A 27,935-nucleotide genomic window follows, 5' to 3' on the forward strand; every position below is an offset into this window, starting at 1 on the left:
ATGATGTTACTACCATTATAGGCTGAATGTGAAGAATTAGTATTTGCACAATTCCATCTCATTTTTGCCAAGTCATGGAGCTCTATGAAGTGAGCTGAAGAAACCTCCATTGGGCTTCCTGGCACCCATGTGAGCTGTAACGGTAATATACATGATTGTATCTGTGGAAATCGTTATTGTGCCAACTGCTGGTTTGCTAAGAATGAAACACTATCATTGAAACTGGAATCAGGTAGCCTATTTCAAACAAAACTATTTCTCAACACAGAACATACATAGCCAGCATGAATATGCCAGGAGGAACTGGTCATTCCTCCCAATAAGAAAAATAAGCTATAAAATAGCCAGATGTCAGAAACAACTTTGATAAACATGAAAGATGGATAAAGTACCTGTGAAGAAAAATAAAATTATCATCTCAAAATAGCCAGATCTGATGTGACAACAGCATAACATAACCCAGGACACTTAGCATACCATTCCATAGACGAAATTCACTCGTATTTACAAGATAAACAAACAAAAAAATGAATAAACTTTTCTCCCTTTTGTTTGTAGTCGGACATCCTTCCAGAAAAAAAAGGACATTTGCGTCTGCCCACACTTTCTCGCCAAGCTGTTTGTTGTGAGCAAGAGCATCATATGTTCAAACGAATTCATGATTTTGTTATTACATTTCTGAATGTACATTCAAACAATGGTCATCCTTTGGATTTGAGCCTCACTCCCTTTGTCAATATGGTGTAGTTTGGGGGTCAACAGGTGAATACAGTTATACATTTCTTACTTAAACATCTTAGTGTACATCTTTGTTGCTCCATCTAGCTTGGAGAATGACTGACCAACACTGAATTCCAAATGTATAAAAAAACACAAAATGTATCCTTAAAAGAATACAAAATCAAATATCCCTGATAAACATCAGATTAAGAATATCAACCTGCACACTTTGTATGAAATCCCTGATAACGTTACATGGTTATGATGATATTTCTTGTGACAGAGCTTTTCAGATACAATTTTCCTGCATCTTTAATTGTGTAAAAAACTTAGGCTGCAAAAAAAAGCCCTTGCAAAAGCTAAAAACCTTGTGTGATAAGGGCCTGAGGTAGTCTTAACATTACCTTTCACAGGTGTTTAAGGTGGGATTGTGAGAGCCATGATAACATAAACAAATCTTATCAGTTGCACTGACAATATTTTTCTGATGTTCTGATTCCTTTTTGTGTCTAAAAAACTTTTGCTGTTGGTCTATGCCTTTATCTCTACACCCTAAAGCCACTTTTTCGACTAAGTTCACTTTGTTAGATGCACACTACATACTTAGGCACATGCTACAACTTTGACATATAAACATACCAGTACAAAAATACATCTAACTGTATCATTAAACACAGTTTGCAACAGCTTCAAAATACAGTACAAATGTCTTTCCACAATATCTCTAAATTTAAACTTAGACTTAAACTTATAAGTTAGTTCACCAGTGATGTTTGTTGCAACTATGTTGCTTGACCAGGTAATTTTCTTTCTCACACTTTCACACTTAGTTGATAGCACCTGTCTATGTACTACAGTTCACCACTAAGGATTTGCCCCTCCCGGTGCCCCGCTGTACATGTCTGCCAGGTTTCTGAACTGTGGTCCCCAGTTGTCCAGATACTCGTAGTCCTGGTCGTCCTCTGACGACGCAGAGGTCAGTGAACTCAAGCTGCCTGCTGTTGACCCTTGACCCTCGTAGTCATAAGGCTGGATGGAGTCATGGGGTGGGGCTGTGGGGTCGTTATCTGCATCATGGAGCCTTGCACTGTGGAACACAAGTCATGGGTATTTTTAACTCACAACATTGGCAGTAATAAGCTGTTTTTCATAATTGTGAGAAATAAACATGATTGGACAATATCCATGTCATTGTCTTGCCAAGTGATATATTTGAGACAACTTCGAAATTGCAATGACATAATCATGTTATTGGATGGTTGAGAGAATTGGTTGTGGGGGTTGGGCCCACCATCATAGTTATTCCTGGAAAGATCTCCTATAAACAATTAAAGTCTGCGTAAAGTCGAAGTATCTGAAGACTTCAAAGTAAATGTAAATCCAACGCCGATAAGAAAGGTAAAGGTAGACCCAACACCAAGACTTACCCTATAAAATCTGCTACATCAGGATTGTCGCCCTGGGGGAGAGTCGGTCTCAACTGTGGCACATCGTCCGGAGGAACGTCAATCCGCGGCTCCAGCGGTCTCTTGGACCGTGTGGGTGACTCCTTGTCGGGCCTCTGCAGCTTCCTGATGTCGTACACTTCCTGGTCCTCCTCCCCGCCACCCTCATCATCGTACGAGATGATGTTCTCCCGCACGTCGTCGTGGCCACCGTCTACGGCGAGGTACTTGGTGGTGGCGGCCTTCAGCTGTTTCTTGTACATCACACAGGCCAGCACCAGGACTAAAGACAACCATACAAACAACTTTATTTCAGGACTATTGCCAAGATCCAGACTCAGTCTGCTGTGAAATAAGCAGCCAATTCATGCTTACAGTTAATGATCAGCATCTCCACTGAAGGTCACAGCTTACTTACCAAATTCATCAACAATATGTGTTATCAGCAGAGCTAGTTGATACAAGTCATCAAAAATATATATATATATATATATATATAGTCCTATTAAGTACGCATAATACATGTCTTGGCATGTTCTAAGCTTAACACAATGATTCTGTTTCCAACACATATAAAAGACAAATGACTTACCTAGCAGCACCAACAGGCAGAGAAGAATGGCAACCACAGCTCCAATACTGATGCCGACAGCCCCGACTATTCTGGCTGACGTCTGGTCCTCCTGGTCACAGGCGACTCCCGTCCACCCCACCGGACAGGTGCAGATGAAGCCATAGGCATGGACGTCACAGATCCCACCGTTCAGGCAGGGGGCACTTTCACAGTCATCTCTGGAATATACAGAATCAAATTCTCATGAGCACCATTTTTAACATGTTGTAATAGAAATATGAAAAAATGTAGAGAAACAGCATTACACAATTCTATGTTATTGTTGTTTTCATAGTTTTTCTACAGGTAGCAGTCAAACTACTAAGTCTGAGCCTGCTTGAGAGAGAGGAAGAAAAGCTTTCTCTGCTAAGTCCCCACTGTCCTGCAGCACTAGGCTACATGCCTACTACTAGACAAATATTCAAAACTGTTGCTTCAACCGTAACTACATCGCAATTCCCTTCAAGTATTGTCCATCACCAAATGCACTGTTCAACAGCTAGCACTGACCTGCAGATGTATCCCCTCCACAGGTCCACACAGACAAATGGGATGACACATGGGGCACTCAGACACTCCTCGTGATCCCAGCAACCTGGCTGGAGGCCCTCCGTGGTTGCCATAGCAACGGCATTCTCTCCCTCCATGGGCAGGTACTCCTCATTGAGACGGATGTCATTCACACACCCTGCAGAATGTGAACAACACATTAAATATAGGCAATACGGTCTACCAGTTAAATATAAACTTATGCAAGCTTCATTTGCACATCATATTGGTCTAGTCTCCTAAAGGTTTTGCAGTTTGGTTTTGATTAACTTTTGTTAAACTTCTCTGCAGCCATGTGACATAAGCAACTGAGTACAAATGTAGTAACATTGTCTCTTTGTAGTAAATCTAAATATGCTTCCATTCAAGCAACAAATGAAAAAGAAAATGCCACATATCATACTACAAGATTTGATCCTGTAGTATATCAGAGAAAAGCAAAAACAGAGTGCAACTGTGTGTTCAACTTCCTCACATAACCTTACCGATGAAATCGTTGTACACATTTTTTCCCTCAGCTGATTCTGAGACATTGGCTCCCACAAGGACGCTGTTCTGGTCAATAAGGATCTCTCTGTGACTGCCTAATGCAATTGTAATCTCTCGCTGTCCTCCACCGCCATCCAGCTTCAGCGAAACCTCGTTACCGAACCTTTCAACGTTCACCACATGCCATTCTCCGTCGTCCACAGTGAAGTCTTCCAACCGAACAATGTGGACACCGTCACCGATGTTGAAGCGGTACTGAACCTTGCCATTCATGAGCTGAATTCAACAAGAAACACACAAGAAATCATTAAAAATGAAATACACAAAATGTAGCTCATCCATATTCAAATATATGAGTTCACAGTACACATACTAGCATGCTTGCTAGTATCACCAAGACACCATCATTAAATTTAGTAGTCAAGTCTTGCCTTCACCAGTTTGAATATCATTCATGAAAGATGAAGCTGGCATCCAACAAAATAGTGTAATGTTAAAAACACCGGGTAAAGGTTAAAAAAAAGGGTCTAACTATGAAATGTATGATCAATAACTTGAAAAGGCTCCCACCTCTAAGCTAGTGAACTCCTGCCTGTCCCTGGAGGCAGCCGCCATGAGAAGACCGTTAGGAACTCTTGTGCGGAACATCAGCTGATGCTGCGTGTCTCGTGCACTGACTGGTCGTCTCAGCTGGTACCGGATCCATGACTCACTGTCGAAGGAGTACTCAGGTGTAGCTGGAAGACAAAAGAAATCACATCATGTACAGTCAAACCTGTCTATAGTGGTCACTCAAGGGACTGAGCAAATTTGGCCACTATGGCCAGGTGACCACTATATAGAGGATATGGTCGACTCGAGCAATGAGTGACACAAGACATAAGTTTATACTAAGGTACTAAGTACTTTTTCACATACACACTGCACAGGTGCTTTTAACATCTACAGTTCAATTTTGTTTCCTTATTTTTGTTATACAGTATATCATAATTTTAATTGAAGAAACAATTGCAATGACCATGCCCTACACAAACACATAAACTGCAAATGGTATTCAATTTAGTTGGCATGGATGTCCAGTTTACCAGTTCCCACGGCAAAATTAGTCAGCTGTCCCGCACTCTTCGCTATTATCTACCGAACTCGAAAAAGACGGACTTGTGCTCCAGGTTCTGAAGACTTCTGAAGAGACCGCCATTTTTCTTGGAAGTTTGATGCCTCTGTCGCCGACAACGATTTAGCCATGTAAAACAACTTATTTTGCAACTGAACGCCACCCATTTAGTTAACAACATTTTGAAACAAGGGATTGTTCCTTTGTTTCCACTTATTGTTCGTTTTCGGCCGGTTTTCAAACAAAACATCGTGGCGAGTTCCCTTTGTTTTCAGCTTGGGTTCGGCTTCTACCATTATCCCTAGTATGTGGTAATCAATGGAAAAATGGATCCGTTCATGCTTATTTCTTTCATACATTTAGTACAACTTGTATCTTACATCATAATATATCTGTATCGATGCATTTTTAAGGTTTTAATAATGAAATTACTCTCAGGGATGGGGTATTACAAAATAGATTTACCGTTGATTTAACCTACATATAAGTGGTATCGTCTGAACTCTTGTGACCTTTGCTGCGACGCCATCTTGGAAAAATGTAAATCTCGAAAATTCTTTATTTACCCGCAGAAAACGGAAATTCCGCCCGGAAAAATTACATTTTCAAGAACTTAACACGTCAGATACATGAATGAGTCTTCTTTTAAAAAGCTGCGGCCGTAATTTCGCCCAGTCCGACAGCTCAGAAATGACGATGTGCCGCGGAACCGAGACGAGTGTTTACAGCCACGTAAAAAATCAGAAGACACCATTTTCTGGAAATACTTCGCGTCAAACTACGAAATTCTTTAATGTTTTCTTTAGTCATACACATTAAGGTTCTAGTTGAACCCACGTTTTGGTGGCGCAGCGCGGAAATAGAAAGATTGTGAACCAGGCGTGGGCTGGCACGGCTCGGAGTTACGGCCGCTGATGTAAACAAAGGTACGCCGGCCTGACCACGCGCAGTGACCGCTATCGGCAGTGTTGCCGTTGCGGCCGGACCGAAAATTGGCTGACCGCGACCACATTGGACAGGTGACCGCTATAGACTAATTCTTAATGCTTATGTCAATGGGAAAAATCCAAGGGACCGACAAAAAGTGACCACTATGGCCAGGTGACCGCTATGTCCAAGTGACCGCTAACACAGGTTTGACTGTATATGCTTTTTAAAAAATGAGATCTTTGATATTTCACAGCAACTCACCTTGAAAACAACCAGAGATATCAAACCTGTATCTTTACTTCATTATTCTTAGTAGTTCAAAGTCTGTAGTGTCCTTATTTGCATTTTTCATAAGTTAATCTATCATATCTATTCAGAAACTGGCCTCAAAGTATAAAAGGACTGCTTTTCACCTGCTTCTTTTTCTTTTCTAACAACAGTCCTTGGACTACCGGAACTGCATCATTACCAACATATCTGAGACAAATTACAGGCAGTTGCATTGCCATATCCCGCCAGCTCATTAGTTATGATATGAGAAACAGCTGAGCCTACCCTGCTGACACCTGTCTCCATTGAAACCAGGATGACAGGTGCAGTAGAAGCTGTCCCAGGTGCCCACACAGGTGCCATTAGGTCCACAGATAGGGGTGATGCTGTCGGGTTGACAGTTGGCGTCTGTCTGCGTGCAGCCTTCCTCACTGTTCTGGGACAGTTGGGCCTTGGCAAGGTCAATCACCTGTCATGGACGTAACAGAATAAAGTTACAACTTACTTTGGTATTATTGGTTGGTGAACTACAGTGTCAGAAATTTCTAATTGTTCACAAAACAGAATATGTGTTACCTCCTCCCTCAAGCACAATGGCAACAACAAAGTGGTGTAATTAACAAATTTGTTACATTTACCATCTGTACAGCACAGCACAGTAATGGTACCATAGATGAAAATACTACTTACTGATAAAACAATGGTTACACTCTAGCTTCTTTTTGAACACATAAGTGAGGCAAAATTTAAGCATTTTTGTGAAACTGTGCCTGCTCACCTTGGTGTCCTGTACCAGGTTCTGAATGCAGCCCAGGAAATCATAGTTTGTCAGAGTTGGGTATGGCAGGGACTTCTGGGCTATCCCACCCAGTTGTAGGGGTGACAGGACATTCAGGAACCTGCAGATGGAAAAGTCAAACATACAGCATTTCAACAGACAGTGGACATAAGAGAAACAAAGACCCCAACAAGAACAAGCTACAATGTTGGTCAGCAGCAAAAATACTGATGTAGTAAGTATACTGACACACCATGACAAAAAAAGTTTGACTTCTTTATTGTGCTAACCTGGACTTGCCAGGAACCCTTCCGATAGCTTCACATCCAGTCCTGTCCTCAGCACTGGTGCCACGCCCAGTCCCCACTGTCTCTGTGATGACTGAGTTCTTACAGCGGTCCAACATGAAGCGAGTCGTCTGCAATAAAGGAAACATCAAAAACCACAACTTTAACTCCCAATCCATTGAACAAAAATTACAAGGACCCCACTCTTACTGTTAATCCTAACAAACAGATCAAACACAAGATACAGTAGATGTCATAAGTATCGTACCGAGCCTTGTCTTATAATGTCCAGACGATGCCACTTCTTGTCATTTAAAGTGGTTGTCACGGCGATGTCCAATTGGAGGGGTCCATCACCCAGGTTGATGGTGAGTCGTGGTTTCCCCCTGACCAGCTCTACTGCCATGAAGTCCCGCGGCTCTCCTGTGGCCAGGGGGGCCACTGGGCCTGTGTACAGCAGCAGGCCTGAAGCAAGGACAGTACATCAATCTGGCTTACTACAACCAACACTGTCACAATTGTGCTACTCCTACACTGTATGTCTTACTTCTTAGCTGTAATGTTTCATATGCAATAAAAAAATCCACCTATTGCTAAAAAATCATATTCTTTTATTTGTCTATTCCATCAAGACTAATGAATTGGACTTACACCATTCACAGGTACAAGTTCCACCTATACAACTAAACACATTTTTCCGACAACACACTACATGTCAAAAGCCAAGAAATATAACATAATAATGTAATAATCATAGATTGTATCTAAGTGGACTGTACCATCTGGGTGCTTGGTAATGAACTCCAGGGACATCCTTGTGTCCAGACATTGGGGCAGGGGGTCGAACCAGGCAAAGCCGTTTGCCTTGAAGCTACGCTTGGTCTGCTGACAGTCGATGCCGTTATAGCCATTCCTGCACTTGCACCTGGTAGGATACAGTACAGGAACAATTACACAAATGGCTCTATCAACTTTCAAAATTCAAAACAAATCAGAGGCAGAGAGAACTGTATCTGGACGGAGTACACACATGTATCTGGTTGTAGCGAGCATTGACATTACACACTCAAGTGACCAGGAAAAACGTCAAAATACCTAACAACACATACTTACCAATAATATCTGCTTCTACAAAATACAGACAGGACTTACATATGTAAATTTTATACACTCATTCTAGATGAACCAAATACACTTTTCGGCCTTACTTGTATCCAGTCGGGGTGTTTATACATTTCCCACCATTGTAGCAGGGGTTGGAGTTACAGAGACCCCGTACTTCTGCCCTCTGTGGGCACGTGCACTCGTGCACCATAGTGGTCGTCACAGAGACAAAGGAGGCGCTGCCAGAGTTGACCAGTGTTGGTGTGTCGCTGGTCTCCAGCCTGCTGGAGCAGCCTCCTGTCCGACAGATCTCCTGAACACACGGGTCCACATTCACTTCTGCTACAGGCAGTCCAACCATCTCCTCAAGCTGGGGAACACAAATATCAATGTCATGCCATGGACAGTTGAAAAAAAATGAACAAAGCATACATGCATATGATTGTGTGAAAAGTGAACTGACCTGTGATGAGTTAAACATTTTGCTCCTTTTTATTCATCTACAATCAATGGTCCAAGTTTCATGTACTTTTTCCATCGTCCCAAATCACCGTTTTATTGTTAAGTGACTGACCAAAATACATGAGAACTATACAAAGACTTCATCAGTAATTTTGACGGACCAAAAGCCATCTAGCATCTTCCTAACCCAAAAACCCTTAAAAACATCACTGATATTTGAAAGAAATTGAAACTAAATCTAACTTTAATTTTGATAAATAAATCATCTGTGTAAGCTACTACCGTCTGTCTGTTCTGTGCAGCCAGCCCGTTGAGTTTGTGTGCAGGGTAGACGGGTGAACCATGGGCCGTGTAACGCACATCCACAGACCTCCGCCCTGGGACGTTCAGCACGGAGAAGATGTCCACGTTTTGTACCCGGGCACCAACCACCTTGGCAATGGCCTGTCTGAAAAGGTCATACTTGCTCTGCCCATCCTTCCCTGGAGTGATGAATTCTTCTGCAGTGGCACCTGTGCACAACAGAGAATATAATGATGAAGGTTAGACATCCAGGTAATAAGATATGCAAAGTAAGAGTTACTCAAGTGACTGCATGAAATTTGGAAATGGTCTGGATGCAAAGAACAGAAACAGAATTGTCCTGCAAAAATGTTTTTGTGTAGGTTTTAATGCTCTTTGGTTGTCACATGTACATGACACAAAATCTGTATTTACAGAGGCTTACAAGTTGCTTTTAACATTTTTCATCATAGCTCATCAAGGGAAACAACACTAAATCTTATGCCAGGCAGTATTCTGAAAGTTAATCATCATTCTTACCATCGAACCTGATTGACCCTGAGTTGACCAGCTGCTCCTCGGTGACCTCCTTCACGTTGACCACCAGGCTGGAGACGGCGTCTGCCCAGATTCCATCGCTCACACGGACGGAGAACGTGTGACGACCCGCGGGAGTATTCTCACGAATGTACGCCATACCGCTAGACTCGTTCAGCCAGAAGTACTTTGGTTCGGTGCTCTCAAACACGTATGTCTTCACATCTGGGTTGACCAAGGCTCCGTCATCACGGTCTGGGGCATGCACTATCCCGATGGGGCTGTCTGGCATGGCACCTTTACAGGGAAAATATATTAAAAAATCAATCACAGGACAGGGTGATATGCTGATCATGATGTCAACGAAAAAGTTGCTGTTCAACATATGCTCAAAATTTTTCTTTTGCAGCCAACTCCAAGAATCTTGAAAGAAATGTGAGGGAGTAACCTTTTCCACAAGAGTTACTTGCATGAAAGCATAAAATATATATAAAGCTGACTAACCTTTGAAGTTGTACACAGTGACTTCCTTTGTTCCCCCGTAGTGTGGATTGTCGTTCTCGTTGGCAATGGTTACCGTAAGCGTGTTAGTCGCACTCATCTGCGGCTGCCCACTGTCCCATATGATCACCAGCATTTCGTACAGCTCCTGCGTCTCACGATCAAACGAACGTTTTGTGGTCACAACCGCAGTGTCGTCTGGGTAAAGAAGAATACAGGATGAAAACTAAGCATACTAGCAGCTCCAGTGGTTTGGATTTTCTTTTGTTAGTAGAAACATGTACCACTCATCCAATTCCAACATTATATAGTACAGTGATAACACTGTTATTACCTCCATTGTCTTTGAAGTCAAACTCCCTTGCAAGAGGATTGGGATCTGGGACAGCGTAGACAAATGGTCGACCATTTGGAGGATCAGAATCGTAGTCCACAGCCTCGATGAGCTGTACATGTAACGGACCTGCCGTGTTCTCAGGAATAGCAGGACGATAGTCCTCCTTAAACACTGGGCCGTTGTCATTGATGTCCAGCAGGTTGACCACAAACGTAGCATTGCCTACCAGGCTAGGTGGCCCTGGGAAATATAGAAAACAAAATATTTGACACAGTACAAACACTTACTAGTAATACATAAAAAAATTCCACAACTTTTCTGATGTATACTTAAGGGCACTTTTGAGACACCAGTTGCCATCAGTCAAAAATAATCATTTAATTCAGAATGTATAAAATTTGACTTTTTACCAAATGTGCAAGGAATTTCTGTCTTAAGACAAGGAAGACCCAACCTTACCCATATCAGTGGCTTGGATGGTGAGCCGGTGCTGGGGGAGGGTTTCCCTGTCCAGTGCCTTGTTAACTGTCAGTATCCCATTCTGGGCACCTATGAGAAACTGTTCGTCTGGGTCTGAGTTTGGATTTATACTGAACCTGAAAAAAAAAAATACAACATGCAGTTAATTCATAAGAAGACCAATTCCTACACCTAAATATGAGTAGGGAGTGAACTTCCCCAGGGATCATAAAAACTAAAGCAGTTACAATCAATCACATCTGCCTTGTTTTCAGCAAAGTAAAGCAAAAGGAAAACACAGAAAGTTGACCAACTCTTATTGCTTTAGCTTCTAATTTCGATGGGAATCTGCTATCGGTCTATAGGAATTTCTGTAGGATTTCACACTTACTTAAACACTGCGTTGTCCCCTGTGTCCCTGTCTGTGGCAGCCAGGATCCTTAACAGCATCCCAACTGTTGCGTTTTCATAGATCTCCTCCTCGTAGTACACGGGGTTGAAGACCGGTGGGTTGTCATTGTAGTCCAGGACATCAATGACACAGTAGCCCCTGCTGGTGAAGTCCAAGTCACGCACCTCTAATGTCAGGTTGAACTTTCTCTGGGTTGGTTCCTCATAGTCCACCCGCTAGGATTAAAACAGCAATCAAAACACTAATTGTAAACCTGGCATAGTTTATAATATAGTCTGTCTGATAGACACATGGCTTAATGGAGATAGAAACATTGATGTGATGTAATTCCATTGATTGTAACAAGATTTCTTTTTTCACTTTAGAGGGAAACTTTACATGTGTACCTCCATGAATAGTAACTAACCTTACATTTATTAGTCACCTTGAATTAATCAACAATCTATATTGAAGACTTTAAACAATTTCTGCCCAAACTCAAATGCTCAATGATCAATTAAATAGGGATTTTGGGAGTAAAAAAAAACAAGTAGAAGAAATCATACATACCCTGTTGACTCGAACGATCCCCTTATTGTCAGAGTTGTCCATCCTGAACTGGTTGTTCTTGTTCCCTCCAACAATGCTGTAGAACAGAGGGGCATTGTCGCCAATGTCTGCATCAGTCGCCACCACTGTTGTGACGATCCCGTCCTTTCCCAGTCCTTCTGACATCATCGTGCTGTAGATCCGCTGATAAAACGCAGGGGGGTTGTCGTTAATGTCACCAACCTGCACAGTGACTGTTCCTGTGCCCCACAGACCGTCGCCATCTTCTGCTCGCACCACCAGCGTATACTCCTTTATAGTTTCTCTGTCCAGGTTTCCAACTGTAGTAAAGATCTTCCCGGTGTTGCGGTCGATGCGGAACAAGTCGACCCTGTTCTGCTTGGCATTCTTGGCGATGCGATACGTCAGCTTGGCATTCCTGCCCACATCTGGGTCGTCAGCATCAGCAGCTGTCACAGTCATCACAGATGTTCCTACAACACGCAAGAACATCCAAGGAAGTTCAGTAACAGGTAACAAATCATTGTAGGCTTTCCTTACAAAGCAACTCATCACCTACGAACAGACGTAAGACACTGTCTGATAAAATAATTTCACATTTTTACACCAATTACAAAACAAATGAAATTATGATTTTCTCGTAGCATCTTACCAGCTGCAGTGTTTTCCAGAACAGACCCCACATATGGTCCATCATTAAACTTTGGAGCATTATCGTTGATGTCACTCAGGCTGATGGCAACGTCAGAGAAACCAACCAATCCTCTGCCTTTCTCGTCTGTTGCCAAGGCGATGAAGCGCCACACAGCACGCTCCTCACGGTCCAGGGACTTGGAGGCGTAGATTTCACCTGTGATGATGTTGATGCTAAATTCGTCGTTAGCCCCCTGGCCTTGTAGGGAGTAACGAATGTCTGCATCACTTGCACCTCGGTCAGGGTCTCGGGCAGTCACCTGTTAGACAACACAGAAGTGTTATACATTTGTATGTATCTGGGGAATAGCCTGGCACTTCGTATGTAGCACTTTTAATGCTTGGAGATTATGACACTTCACAAACTCAGCACAAGGAAAGAACTATTGTAATAGTAAACTCAACTAAATGTATGTTTTTAGGGACTACTTTAAAGCTATGTTTGGTTCAACCCCTATGTCCCTTAATATACAATCCACATTGCCTGCTATCATCCAAAACAGGACAAACACAACATATAGAAACTACACATGCTAGTTGTACTGACCTGCAGGATGGGGATGGGGGTGTTGTTGTTCTCCTCCCTGATACTGCCAGTGTACTCATTCCTGGTGAACTCTGGCTCTTCATCGTTGATGTTGTTGACCTTGATGTTGACCTTGGTGGTGTTCTCGTTCTTCCCGTCGGAAGCGACCAGTTGCAGCTCGTATTCCTGCACGGCCTCAAAGTCCAGGGGAGCAGCAACCACGATGGTGCCGATCTCTGGCACCACATCAAATACCCCGCCAACATTTCCCGTTGTGATCTGATAACGCAGTTTGGCATTGGCACCTAGAGAGGCAATGGCACTTATATAGGTTTCTCAAATTGTAGTACTACTCAGATGGGAAAAGAATGTGCAACATACATGTAGAAATGATTATACTAGATATGAAAATATCAGAATTATGTCCACTAACAAACTACGAGTAGTGTATCAGTTACTGTTACTAAATTACATGCATTGAGAAGTGTCATGCTACATGTCAAGGTTGCTGGCTTTCTTCCATTGCTTAATAATGAAGTGATAAATGGAATGACACTTTTTAAAGTAAACTGCATTTTATTGTAATCCACTCCCTAAACTGTAGTGAAACCTGCTGTCTTGGTAATAAATATTTTCTTAAAATACCTTCATCTTCATCGTTTGCCGTAAGAGTGACAACGCTGTACCCGACATCCTTGTCTTCATCTACTGATGCCTGGTATTGTGTACGCGGGAAGGTGGGAGCGTTGTCGTTGACATCACTGATGGAGATGCGGACATAGGCCTCTCCTACATTAAGGACAATAGTTTTTGTTTTACTGTGAAAAAGGCAGTCAACCAACAAGAAAGTCTACTTGAAACCAAACCCTAAAGCCATCATTGCCTACAGATTTGTGCCTTGAACCTGTTTTACTACTTCACATTATATGACAGAGTAAAAAAGTATAAAAGCCAAACCAGCTACAACTATTTGTTGAATAACTGACCACTGTCCTGTTAATCATGTTGAAAACTACCATTAAGCTGCATGTTAAGCTACACTTCACTGATAGTAACGACTAAGTAACCATATTGTGCTTACGTGAGTTGGGAATGTTGACGTTGCTTAGCTCCACTCTGTCTGACACAGCACCATCCTCAGCCTTCACTTCCAGCAGATAGAAGCTCTTCTTTTCCCTGTCAAACATGTCCTTAGTGAAGAGCTCCCCGGTGGAGGGGTCGATTCTGAACTTCTCCCAGTCCCTCAGCAGGGGGTCAGGGTCAGGGGAGATGGAGTAAGTCACCTGGGACCAAATAAAATACATTCAGGTGAATCCAAATAGTGATGGACCTAAGGGCTACAATAACTTTATCAGAAAGGATGCTACAAAATTCTCATTTTGAGCTAGGACCTACTTCTGGTACAGTTGGGTGTAGTAAAGAGTTTACCTTTCCTGCATCTCCTGTATCTGCGTCCACTGCAGTGACCTGTCCCACAGAGGTTCCCTTGGGAGACTGCTCAGCCACACTCATGGCGTAACTCTTAGCCGTGAAGTCTGGCACCTCGTCGTTCACGTCTGTCAGCCTGATCTCCACAATGGTGTACGCAGCCAGTGGGATTCTGGCAGCGTTTTCCGCACGGATCTTCAGCTCGAAACGAGGCGTCGTTTCGAAATCCAGTGGGTGGAAGACGCAGATGTCAGCTGTTCTTGTTGCACGGTTGGTTCTCAGGTAAAACCGCTTCGGCTTGTTGGTCTCAGGTAGCTGCCCGTCGACAAGGCTGTACGTGATGCGGCTGTCCAGTAGGGAGGAGGAGGCCTTAACGGTCGCCACCACCTGGTCGATGGGCGTGTTCTCAGGAATGGTGACTGCTGGGTATTCCCTCTCCCACATCGGTGGCTCGTTTTCTACATCCGTTATGGCCACGTCCAACCTCACACTGGTGGACCGTCCGCCTCCGTCTGTGGCTATCACACGGCGAATGATCCGCTGTGTCTGATACAACAACAAGCAGTTCAAAAACCTAGCCACCAGAAAGCTATATCAAGGTAACACATCACTGAATCTCCCATCAATAACTAGGACAAAAAAACATTGCATTTTGAGTCAATAGAAAAAGACACAACAATTGTTACATAATGAAGCAGAATGACATAGGCACCAGCTGAGAGAAAAAAACAAAGAAAGTTTACATTTTATAGACATACACAATATATGTAGTATATTGATATGTAATTTATTATATAGATGACTCAGATCTGTCTCAAAACTGTCCCTTCCAACCTCACCTGTGAGATGGCACTTTTGACATACAGCCATCCTGTCTGGTTGTCGATGCCCAGGTACTTTGGCATCTCCTCAGAAAGGGAATAGGAGATCTCAGCGTTCCTGCCAATGTCAGCATCTTGTGCTGCCACTCGCAGGAAGCTCGTGTGCAGAGCTGTGTTTTCACTCAGCACCGCTAGAAAAGGGAAGAAATGCACACGTTTAAGTGTATCATCAAGTACCATCAAGACAAGGGAGCTACAATTTTGGATAATGGCAAATAAATAGAACAGAGTCCAAGAAATTCTTGTTATAATGGTCGTTAGCAACTCCTTTCCAACAGGTATATATGATACAGAGCTATGGTTTTATAGTACTGTCCTGATGAAAGTAGTGACTAAGTAAAAAGTTTACAACAGCCTTCAATGATATGCATATCTTAAAAAGTTAAAATCCTTTTCTCCTTTCTGATATGATCAGGCAGGGTGTTGATACTTTGTCAAAATAATCATCATGCAAAACACAGTCCACAAATACAAGAAGCACACAAGGCCTGTATTACCTGCATACTTGTTGTTCTCAAACACAGGGTCATTGTCGTTGACATCTGTGATGTGCACTATCAGCTGACACACGCCAATCAGCGGGTTATCGGCATTGTCCGTGGCTGTGACAGTCACAGCGTGGTCTCGTCTCTCCTCTCGGTCAAAAACAACTGCTGTGGAGATTTCTCCACTGTCGGCATCGATGTTAAACATGGTTTCGCTGTCCTCACGGTGGACAATGGAGTAGGTGACTCTGCCATTGCTACCTTGATCAGCATCAGAGGCTGTCACCTGTTTTAAAGTAGAAGGCATGATAATTCATGCAAAGAACTGCACAAATAAGCACATGAGACTTCGGGAAATATCTAAAACTACTACCGAACTGAGTCCCTTATGTAGAGATAGAAGTTAAGTGGCTTTCTGTAGACACACAATTATATCATTTATCTTTCCTGATCATCCAATAGTTTCTGCATCTGCAGTCGTGGAAACGTCCTGCAGTCTTTCTTCATCTTTCATATGTCAACTCAGAATAAAGCCACAATCAACATACATCAATAGGTTCACATGTAAGTATCAAACATAAATCATAACAACAAAACGGGAAAAGAAAGAAATTGTTTGATCTAGTGTTCTTCAATAAATCACTCAATTAATCTGGAGTGATTTAAAAAAACAATCTTCCTCCCAAAAAACAGACCTGTATGACAAATGTCCCTGAAGGTTGTCCCTCTGGCACACTGGGAACATACTCAGCACACTCGGTGAAGTCAGGTTTATTGTTGTTAATGTCGTTAATACCAACAACAACTACAGCCGTGCCAGTCAGACTGCCTGGTCCTCCTGAGGCATTGTCATCTGTGGCTGTGACATTCAGGGTGTAGTGGGATCCTTGCAGGGAAGGGTTGTCACTCAGTCTGATTATGCCTGAAAACAGACATAAAGCCATATTAGCATTAGTCGATTACCAATATCATAGCATCAAGGACACTTTTCACTCATCCATAAAGACTGCGAGCAGAGTAACCTTTTAGATAAATATGTTGTATTATGGTCTTCTGAGCTACCCAACAGCAAATATAAGACATCCTCTCCGATAGACTTCAAACACCTCCCACTACAGGGACTAGTCATTTTCATATCAGACCACAAATGTCATATATATTTGGAGATATGAACATTATTGTGATTGATACAGTTAATACCAACATAAATGATGTGGAAAAAATGGCTTTTTTGCTAGTATGTTTCACAACACTGCTGAGAAACACAACATAAACTCATCTCTCAACAAGGCCATGTCTCACCATCCTTTGTATCGATGACAAATGTCCCATCATTCCCTCCAGTGATGGCATACGTGATCCCATCCCCATCCATGTCGGTGGCGTGTACGGTTGCAACCAGTCCACCGGGTTCAGCATCCTCCGCGACAAAGGTCGTGTAGGTTTTCTGTGAGAAGACGGGCGGCTCGTCGTTGATGTTTGCCATGCGTACCCTGACTGTGGCCGACCCTGTCAGTACAGGAGTGCCGTGGTCCACTGCCTTCACCAGAAACTCGTACATGTTGTTGGGAACTTCATAGTCTAGCTGACTGCTGGGATAGATGGTGCCGTCACTGGCGATGCGGAAGTGGTCGTCGTCCACCGAGTATGAGATCCGCTGGTTTTCATCACTGTCGCAGTCACCAGCAGACACTAGTGTTGCATTTAAAAAAAGTATACAACTATTTTAAAATTTTCGTAGGAGCCTTTGTGGTGAGGAACAAGTAGAGCTTTTCGGGACATCAGAAATGAAGTAAAGCTGTAGTATCACATAAGAAAATAGGGAAGGAAAACAGCAAGAAAAAAACCAAACCCTGCCACTTGCTAACCTTGTAGGATGGCCTTAGTTGATGGGATGTTCTCCACAACGTCCCTCTGACTGTAGATGGGATTGGCAAACTCTGGTGTGCAGTCGTTTATGTCTGCCACAGTCACTCGAACCTACATATGTATGACATGTAAAAGAAATTATCAGTAACATACAATGGACTGACATAGAATTAAATGGAAAGCCTCAAGAGTTATAACAAGGCTATGTTATCCAAGTTAAACTGTATTATAAATCATACAAAAATTGATGCAATTGCTGGTAACAAATTTAACGACTTGTGTTTTCATGTGGTCCCATGATACATGCTATTTGTGACAAAAAGTAGTCGACTACAGTACACTGATTTCTTGAAGATCACAACTACATACTTTCCACATGGGGTATGTAGTAACGGATATCAAATTGCTCTCCTTGACTCCAGCTGTGATGCTACTTGCTATTTACAAAACTGACCTGTACAATGCTACTCATGGGATTGACGCCTGTTTCCATTGCCTCCACTGACAGAGTGTACTGCCTCTGTTCTGTCTCATAGTCGATGCCCCGATGCAGGGTGATCTGCCCGTTCAGCCGGTTTATGGCAAACATGTCCATGCTGCTCTTCAGGCTGTAGCTGATCCTGGAGCCTCGGAAGGACATGGCCTCCACCTGAACCACACTGGGACACAGAAAGGCAATGTTTATTGTTTGGAAGAAAAATGGTCTCTTGGCAGCTGATGATAAAGCTATGATACAGAAGCCCACAGATCAACTCACAGTTTGCAGAATGTTTTAGGAGCTCCTATCATAACATGTCATTGCTGCCTTACAAATCTACAGTTTTGTTATGCTTGGGCCAGGGGGACCACAGAAGGGTTGCCGTTGTACAGTATGTGAAAAGTTTGGTACAAAGTTTCTATTTGTTGCCCTTTTCTTTCAACTCAATATTATTGAAACAACTTGCAGATATATTCTGAATTGTGTTGTTCTGACATTTTCCTTTGTGAATATAGAATGTAATTTCTTTCAACCTTCAAGTACCCCTTTTTTCTTTCATTTTCAGTCTAACACCCAATACAATTCACCCTGGTTCTAAGGAAACCATAAATCTAAACCATTACTGGACAGTGAACACTTACGGGTACTGGTCACGAGTCTCTTCAGGCACAGTCACATCGTACGTCTGCCGCATGAACTGAGGCGGCCTGTTCCCAGCGATGATGGACACCACAGCCTGCGGACTGTCGTTTCTGCCCGTGTCGCGGGCGCGGGCATGGACGATGTACTCCTGATTTGCGGTGAAGGGCAGGCCAGATGTAGTCACGTCACCTGTCGCTGAGTCCAGCTCAAACCTCCCATCTCCACCTGAAGAAATAAAGAAAAGAAAGCTCTAAAATCAGACTGTGACATATTGTATTTACCACTGATTATAATACATACATATCCCCCGACATGATGTTAACATCTCATGTATTGTGCTTCTAATAGCTATATCAGCTGAATCCTTAATTTTTCTTGTATACTGATCATGACATTCATCAAGGTCAATTAATCCTCTACTATTCAGAATGATGCTTTGAAGCTGAACTTTTATTCAGGAATTATGACAGCTTTCAGTGAACAGATATCTTATTCACTGACAGACAAAAACTACAAAAATTCCATCTTCATGATCACCCCCTTTCATGCATTGAAATTGTTAAGTTAAAATGTTTTCTCACAATACACCATTAAGATGAGTCTGTACCAGGAAAAAATGATTAAGACTGGCAATATATGTAGGGATTTCGTGGGGGAGGCACTTTCCAAAATCCCTTTCATCCATGCATGTAAGCATCTAGTTTGTGATTAAATCTCAACCCACACATTTCCAATACACCTGGAACCTACATATTCAAATGCTAATGCTTGTTTTCTAACCCCTACCGCCAACACATGAATGCATAAGTGGCTATCACACAGAGATGAAAGAATAGTTATCAAGCCAGCTCACAACGGCCTCAGTGTGGTGGTTTTGAATAATGGACAACAGTAAAGCACCTTTCTCCTTGCAACAGTTCAAAAGGATTATTACATCTCAACTCAACACATCTGAAGATTTTGGAATAGAGCTCTTGAAAAAAAGGTGTTAAAACTGAGATGGAAGTATCAAGTTGCCATAACAACACAAAAGGGCAAAAAGCAAAATGTTGTCAGCAAGGATATAAAACCCATAACCTTAAGGCCTGTATGCTTATTGACTTTAGATACAAATGGACCCACTGCAACAGTAATCAAGCCTGATTCTTACCCCTTGGCATTTTAAAGATTTTTGACCTTACTTTTCTATCTTGAAAACGTTTAAAGCTGGTAAAATGTTGTGCCAGTAAAACAGCTTTTAGCTTTTGTGTCCTTGTGACAAAGGATAAAACCGTGTGACCACACTCTTTGATTATACGTGCAAGTACGATCAAAAACACCAATGAGAGACTTTCATGCTAATCAGATTTCACAGTTCTAACAGCTAACCTGTATTACAGCTCAAGAAGGAATATTTGCCATATTACCACATATACTTTGAAGACTTCCACTCTATCCTACTACTCGACTCTGAAATCGATTCAGAAACAACATCTCAGCAGTCTTTGGCTACATGTACTAGTCTTCTTCTGTAAGCAGGTTTATAACTTCATTATCTTCAACTTCTAGAAGATTATTGAATAAATATTTCTCTATCAACATATTTATAGATCAAGAACCCCTGAACAAAATAAGGTTACATTCCTTTATTGGCAATCTCGACAGTACGCATTTTGGTTAATATCACAAAAACAATGTAAAAGGGAGTACCACATACTCACAAGCTCTCAAATTTGAATATTGAAATGCAGGATAGATCAATAAGTACGAACAAAATCATGGTTTAAAAATTCATACAACTGGTGGATATGCCTGCCAAGATGTAGCCTCCATAACACTTACTCCCAGACTCTTTCCCTCCCATTGGATAACTTAATGCCAAGAAATACATCCATTGTTGTCTCAGGGATGGTATCTGTCATTGGTCCTGTCCTTCTGGACAGGGTTTGGGAGCAATTAAGCAATTCCCTCTTGGACAGCAGTCTAGCCATGATGGAAATGAGAATCAACAAACCAGAAACCACTGACCTGACTCCAGGAAGAACTGGAACTCTGCGTTTTCTCCTAGATCGTTGTCCTCTGCTGTCAGCTGGTACACGAGCGTGCCGCGAGGGGCGTTGACGGGCACTACGGCCTGGTACGGGAATGGTACCATGGTCCATCGTGGCGAATTGTCGTTCAAGTCTGTCAGTTGGATATTCACATTGACACGGTTGGTTTGCCCTGAAAGTAGAACATGTTCTATTTATTGTCAGGAAGAAGGTATGCTTGACACTGGATTAACAAGATCTAAACACAGGACCAGTTGAGGCTTCACAGAGCACAAGTGCTCCATTCTTGCCACAACAAAATATAGCTCTCAATGTAAAGGTCAAATAGTTTCTGTTTTAAAATGTTTTCTTTTACATTCAATGGACGACCTTTAAATCTTAATGCAAGGCACATGGAGCTGTCCTTCAGGCTTGGACCACAAATCTAGCCCTGTCCACTTAGACTTTAACTTCAAGTTACAAATCACATAGCCCATATACTATATATAATATTAATAGGCCTGTTCATAATATCATATGTTTTTTTGCCCAAGTAAGGAGCATGAAAGTGAAAGTTATAATGCCTACATCTAGCACTGTTGTCATACTAAATATCTTACATCTGATACTTTCAGTACAGGGAGATGCATTGGCAAATGATAACAATAAGCTTTATGTCTCACTCTCCTTCATACATTTTAGGAAGTATATTGAAAATAAAGGTCTAACAAATAGATGCACTTCGAGGAAATAGCAGCATGCTGGCCTATATGTCTGCAAAGTCACTAATAATAGCTTTGAAGAAGTTTATGGTCGTCTAATAATAGCTGCAACATGTTGTACCTTTTTCTAGGACATTTTTTTAGTTAATCGATTGAATAGGTCATACAATTTGTGTAGTTCAATACCAGTATATACAGCTTGAGGTTGACTAACTTAAGTATACAGTCAGGTCTCCATTCTACCATAAGCTGTGTGTTAGCTACAACATTTGGATACTTTCACCTGTCAAGGGTTTGCAGCTGTAAGTGGTTGAACTTGAAGGCTATCATAAACAATAGACTAGGGCCAAGGTAACCAGACTTTATCCTCTAATACATGCTTATCTTAAGTGCTTGTATGTCGTTGGCTACAAATGTGCCAGTGGTGACAAACATTTCAAGTACACTGTAATTGAGTTCATTCGTTCAGACCCTTGCAGTGTATAGTGGCATGTAGGGCAGCAAGTTTCCCTGCTGTTTCAGTAGCAGTGTGCATTTTTACAGGGAGGGGCTAGCCCTTCCCGATAGTAGGCATTTAAAATCTCTGGAAGATTTTTCAAAATAAAAATGTACCCAGAAGCCAAAAAATATCCATATCATCACAGATAGGCCTATACCGATAGTACAGACAGTAGACATTTTCTAGCCCGTCACAGACCTTCAACTTTTTCTAGCAGAGCCAGTGTTTATTTTGGAGGGAGCAATTGCGATTTTTCTCTATTAAATGCTGGGGAAGATTGTCCATGTGCTCCTACTAGTAGAAATTCTGTAAAGGAGGCTACAAATTTTCAACTTTTTCATATAGTCTGTTTTCCTTTACTATCCTTGCCAGCATCATAGCCAGCATGTTGAACTCTATCTGTTACACAATAAGCGAATATGGAAATTGATTAATACTTTATGTCCATACCTGGCTGCTGTCCAGCCTACCACTCTCCAATCTCAGATTCTTAATGATTACTTGTCTGATGAATGTAAAAGCATGTGTGGATGTGTTTAAAACATATCTTATTCTCAGCTACTATTCTAGATCGTTTCTGAATTTCTAGACTGAAGGGCAGTGCCTGCCTGACCTTTATTAGAAAATTACTCTTAATAAGATAATGTTGTAGTTGATAACAGGTATCAACATTGACAGGATAAACAGATAGCCACACCCAAAGATTAGGTCATTCCTTTGCCAACTCCATTGATGATCAATGGAAATTTTGTTGACTTCAAGATTGTTTGAGTGTACAAAATGTGCACACACTTTTATTGTATATTTCAAATCTCCAATAAATATGGATGCCACACAAGCTTTGCAGAAGCACCCTTGGCAACACTGTGCGGTAATTTGCCTAACGAATGCGTACGAACATGTGAGGCCTTTTAATCTTCAACGCACATTCAACGGTGCAAATGGGCCTGGTGACAATTACACACAGAATGGCGACCACATTAAGAACATTACTGATATCATGCATGTTGTAGCACCGCAGCAAACACCGGCAGCAGAACACACAGGGGCCTTCAATACTGCCAGGAGCTCATCAAACATGTCTGAACCGTCCGGTCCTGCATCCAATGGCTACTATTCTTCTCTGGAACATCAAGGGGTTCTGTGATGTTGACTAATACTACAACTCAATGGTCTGCCAAGAACTCCAATTTCCATATGCTAACAACCTCAACACATGGCTGGAATATTCATATGTTTGCGCACTGAGGGCCCAATTTATGTTCTAAACAGAGAGAAATGTGTAGACTATGTACTAGTATGCAGCATCATGTGATAAAAGAGGCTGGAATGCTAAGGAACGAATTCTAGGTTGACATTTGCATTACAGTTAGAGCATGTTGACAACCAGTACATAGATCTAAGTACAGAGACCAGTCACCACAAAGACCTTATTTCTAATCATACAGTACAGAACATTTAGGTTGAATTTTTTTCATCAAATCTAGTGTAACACATTTTGTCATTTCAAACATCTACATTCAAATCATTGAAATAGATGCTTCCATCTTATGCACTGTCTCCAGTTCCACAAGATAAAATGGCTGATCCCTTTTGTATTGCTTGAAAAAGGATACTGCCAAGATTGTGATTGTACTGATAAAACATTTCAATTCCTCTTTTTTGTTTAACATATCTGAAACTGTGCACATGATAGTGATCAAAAACATTTCCATGGCACATTATTTTAAAAATATTGTTTTGACATTTCTGCAAACACATCACAAAAATCATACATCATACTGCCAAATTTGAGCAAGCCTTATCATATAAGCCCCTTAATGAGTCTCCCTATGGGCATATTTGCATGCTAGGAACTCAATCAGAGCGGCATATTTCACATGCTGTCATCTGAAATCAACCCTTACCATGCAAAATATACCCAGTGGGACAGAGCAATTAATCTCTTTTTTAATGGTTATTTTATAGTGTCACTTCTCATTGATGGAAACGTGTCAATACATGTGTAAAAATGTGTGAAATGTGTGAAAATCTGGATCAGATATATCTCTCTCTCATAGTCATATGGATAAGAAAATGGCCTGAAATCCCATACTTTCATTTAGGAATATACACTCTAACAATAACAAGATATACCACTTACCAGTAATATCTTGCTGATGGAGCAGAATGTAAATGCAATTTGCAAAGAGGTTATGAAAGAGGAATCTAGGCCACAGGTTCACTAATGTGCAATGTTAGATTCCCTGAACAATAAGGCCTTTTTGCTCGAAAGTGGGACAGGAACAATATTAGGGCAAGATTCAATTTACTTTGAACAATAGTGTCCAGGATTAGGTTGGAGAGCCTAAAAAACCTAATCTCCAAGCAGATGTTAGTATATGACTAAAAATCTGCAAATGCTGCAAAAAATGTGCAAAATACGTCAGAGTTAACATCTGCTTAGAGATTACTACAGAACTGGCTAAAAGCTGTTCCAGCAAAATGTAACGAGGGGGAAAGGACATATGGATAGAAATAATGATGGGGATAAAAACCTCAATGAGAAAATAACCATACAAGAGTGCTGTAGGGGGGTCAGACAACCTGTAATCATGCACACATCAGCCCAGATGGCCAAATCTGTGAAGCTTGCTACATTTATAACGGTCTCAATCGACTGGAAAATGGCCTTCACAGCATAGTGCACAATGATGTATCAATCTCTGGGTGACATAAATTATGCAGCTGGCATATAGAATGTAAAACAAATTCCTGAAGTGCACACTATAAAGCAGGAGGAAAAAGAAAGAAAACATGCTGAGCTCACTCCCATGTTTTTGCGCCTGACCTACAAATGTACAAGTGTGTTGGGCAGGTGTAATCTTTCTGACCTACATGTACATTATGTTCCCAATCCTTTCTCTATTCCATCACGAACAGCTGCCGTGTTTCAGGTATCCCCCAACCTCCACCAAGATGGAAATTCAGACCTCAAGCTCCAAGTCTCTAACCAATAAATCTGGTCTACAAAAATAGTGCTGTTTTTATTGTAGCTGTAGGATATTTCCGCGCGGCTAAAGCCCCAGAAACAGTACATCATCATCATCATCGTCATTGTGTACCAATGGAGTAATCTTAAATCCATGGTCTCTCCTTGGGAGACTTAGAGGCAATTTACCCACCTGGACATAAATCCTGGAAGTGTTAGGCAAATTTGCATGTGTATCTGAAGTGGGCATTTGTGGGACAAATCTGATCATGAATGGCCCTAGCCTCCAAAGCAGGATTGGCAGCAAGCTAGGCTTTTAAATTATAAGGCATGTTTTGATAGAGTATGTGTTGTTTTCTGATTCCTTCCATGTTCTGATGGCTTCAGTTATTTTATAACATAAGCAACATTAAAAGCCTGGCCGGTGGACGGAGCTCCTGACATTTCAAGGCTTAATCCTCCCAGTGTTGCAAGCAGGCTCTAAAGCCTTACCACCAATCCTTCCTGATACCAGGGGCATTACTATGTATACTACCAAGGATACTACTTAGGATTTTACAACTTTGTTTTCTATCGTCTTGCACACACTGCGGCAAAATTATAGAAGTGTAATACAGTGCGAGACCAGAGGAAAAGATACATGCAAAAAAAGGGCACTGTCAATGTGTTTCAGCTCATGATTTTTAAATGTCAAACCAGATTGTTCCTGGCTCATAATCCCAGCCTTTGCACCTCGAGGAGGGCATCATTACAGTTGTAGGAGGGTCTGCATTTTTTTTCTGTAAGGCGTAAGCAGCCTATTTTTATTTCCCGTAATTCGTAGGAAAAGCCATCTTACTCTTAGTCACGTAATTCGTAGCAAGACGACCAAATTTTACGTAATTGTCTTCCTTGATTTTTATAGCATAATACGTAGGGGTTCTTCTGAATCTAACGTAAAGCATCATTAGGACCCCCCATGCAGACCCTCTTGTAGTAATACACCTGAAAGGTAAGAACATGGAAGATGCCTCCTTCACAACGCGTTGGCAGGAAAGTGTAATATCAGGAGAAAGACCTACTGTAAGGGTTGGTGATCTCCACAGTGATGTTTTCCCATTCCTGTTCCTCTCGGTCCAACAGCTTCCCCACTCGAACAACACCCGTCGCCCCATCGATGGTGACACGGCGCCGAGATGGCTCGGGATAGATGATGGTGAACTGATCGTTGACTGGATCCGACGGCTGGTTGTTGACGTCGAGAATCGGTGAGCTGACTTCAGTGTTCTCTGCCATGGAAACTTGGATGTTTGGAAGTGCACGTCGCTTGGAACGGCTCTTTTCCACACTCCCATCAGATTCGTCACCTGACTTTAGCACCTGGACTATGACTGAAGCTGGCTGGCTGACTAGCGAGGGGACGCCACTGTCACGTGCGTGGATCACCAACTTGTGTCTGTCCTGAGACCCTAGGTGCGCTGCGCCTGTCATCCAGATCTGCCCCGTCTTTGGCACGATGGTGAAGCCTGACACTGGGGGACTGAGGGAGTACACAACTGTGCCATTGTTGCCATTATCTGGGTCTACTGCATGAACTTGAACAACGGGCTTCCTGTCTGCGGTTGCCACAGTTTTCGCTTCATACCGTTCGTTCGTGAACACAGGAGGGTTGTCGTTGTCATCGGCAACAGTAACGTGTACCAGTGCACGGGCTACACAGTTCCAGCCCCACGCCCATACCTCTGAGTCTGAGTTCTTGTTATCGGTGCCAAGGCTAACTGTCACTGTCATGTCATACTTCCCTCGTGTCTCTCTATCCAACATCTCTGTGGTGTATATTTCCACTGTCTCCTCTTCCTTAGTGGCATGATGACCCAGTGAAAATGGCAGGTGTGAGTCGGAGATGAGATGATAGCTTATGTTGTGTGCGGCTGGCGAAGGTGTACCCAAGGCTTGGGGGTGGACCCGAAGGGTGCCCAACCCCCCCACCATTGTGCCAGGGGGGAGGTTCTCCCCTACTGCACCCACATGGAAGTCTGAGGGAAAACTTGGCAATTTCTGACGATCTATGATTGAAATGTACAGGAAGTGGGTTTCACCAGAGCCATCCGCCCAGTAGACAGAGAGTGACACTGATTTATCTTTGTGTCCAGCCAGGCTCTTCCGCGTGGTCACATCTCCTGTCCTGATGTCCGCGGAGAACAGGCGTGCCCCCTCACAATGGGCAGAAACAAAGGCGGGGCGGACCAGCCGTCCCACCGTGTATCCGGGCTCGACATCGTGAGGCACGAACACGGAGAAATGTTGCGGAATCTCAAACGTCCGTACAGCGTCCTCACTTGCAGCGGGCGCGAGGAAAACAAACAGCCAAATGACCAAGGCGGCGGTGCGTTCCCCAGCTGTCAGCGGGAACAATGCTCGTCTGTTCGCCATCTTGCTCCTGACTATGCGAGACATTACTTTCACTACACACAAGAATACATCAAACTACAAGAAAACTGCAAAGCACTGCTAGCTGACTGCTACTGCATCGGCCAGTCCCTGGGCGCGACATATCGCGATATCCGGGCGATTTGTTCTGTGCACGGTTCCAGTTTCATGTCGACGCCCCCGCTCTCCGCACACCGCACCGTTACACGACCGTCTGTCAGCTCGCAGCTGTTCCAAGCACCCCTCCAACAGGGCCGCTCCTCCTCATGTTACCCCGCAGGAGAATTGAGCCAAGGCTCTAATCTGTCTCTCAAAAGCACTCGGCTCTATTCATCGGAAAACACCGGATAGTATTAGATCTAATCAAGTCCGTGCTCCACACGCTATGATGATGAAGGGAAAATGCAAAACCTCGCTAATGAACCCAGATTTGATGTACGGTGATGGAGCTGGGAAGTGACCAATCAGAACGCGGGGAGGTTTGG

General features: G+C 42.6%; 1 protein-coding gene and 1 long non-coding RNA gene across 2 annotated transcripts; one reads left to right on the forward strand and one right to left on the reverse strand.

Moving 5' to 3' along the window:
• On the reverse strand, window positions 1-27,935 carry LOC136439251 (neural-cadherin-like). The gene is made up of 33 exons (XM_066434544.1): window positions 26,103-27,935; window positions 20,848-21,042; window positions 18,840-19,065; window positions 18,175-18,379; window positions 17,720-17,831; window positions 17,154-17,543; window positions 16,547-16,773; window positions 15,864-16,137; window positions 15,325-15,497; window positions 14,486-15,031; window positions 14,139-14,340; window positions 13,703-13,846; window positions 13,079-13,362; window positions 12,491-12,791; window positions 11,839-12,311; window positions 11,269-11,504; window positions 10,878-11,014; window positions 10,416-10,658; window positions 10,085-10,279; window positions 9,584-9,877; window positions 9,044-9,273; window positions 8,404-8,669; window positions 7,975-8,120; window positions 7,464-7,660; window positions 7,199-7,326; window positions 6,909-7,029; window positions 6,416-6,599; window positions 4,387-4,553; window positions 3,813-4,092; window positions 3,289-3,466; window positions 2,758-2,957; window positions 2,148-2,448; window positions 1-1,807 (listed from the first exon to the last, which is right to left on the reverse strand). The coding sequence occupies exons 1-33, from the start codon at window positions 27,475-27,477 to the stop codon at window positions 1,585-1,587; spliced, it is 8,853 nt and encodes a 2,950-aa protein (XP_066290641.1). The 5' UTR covers window positions 27,478-27,935; the 3' UTR covers window positions 1-1,584.
• Window positions 3,317-4,240, forward strand: LOC136439252 (uncharacterized). The gene is made up of 2 exons (XR_010756506.1): window positions 3,317-3,431; window positions 3,846-4,240. It is a non-coding gene; the product is annotated as an uncharacterized lncRNA (long non-coding RNA).

This window comes from Branchiostoma lanceolatum, chromosome 7 (genome assembly GCF_035083965.1).
Source record: "Branchiostoma lanceolatum isolate klBraLanc5 chromosome 7, klBraLanc5.hap2, whole genome shotgun sequence".
Taxonomy (NCBI): Eukaryota; Metazoa; Chordata; class Leptocardii; order Amphioxiformes; family Branchiostomatidae; genus Branchiostoma; species Branchiostoma lanceolatum.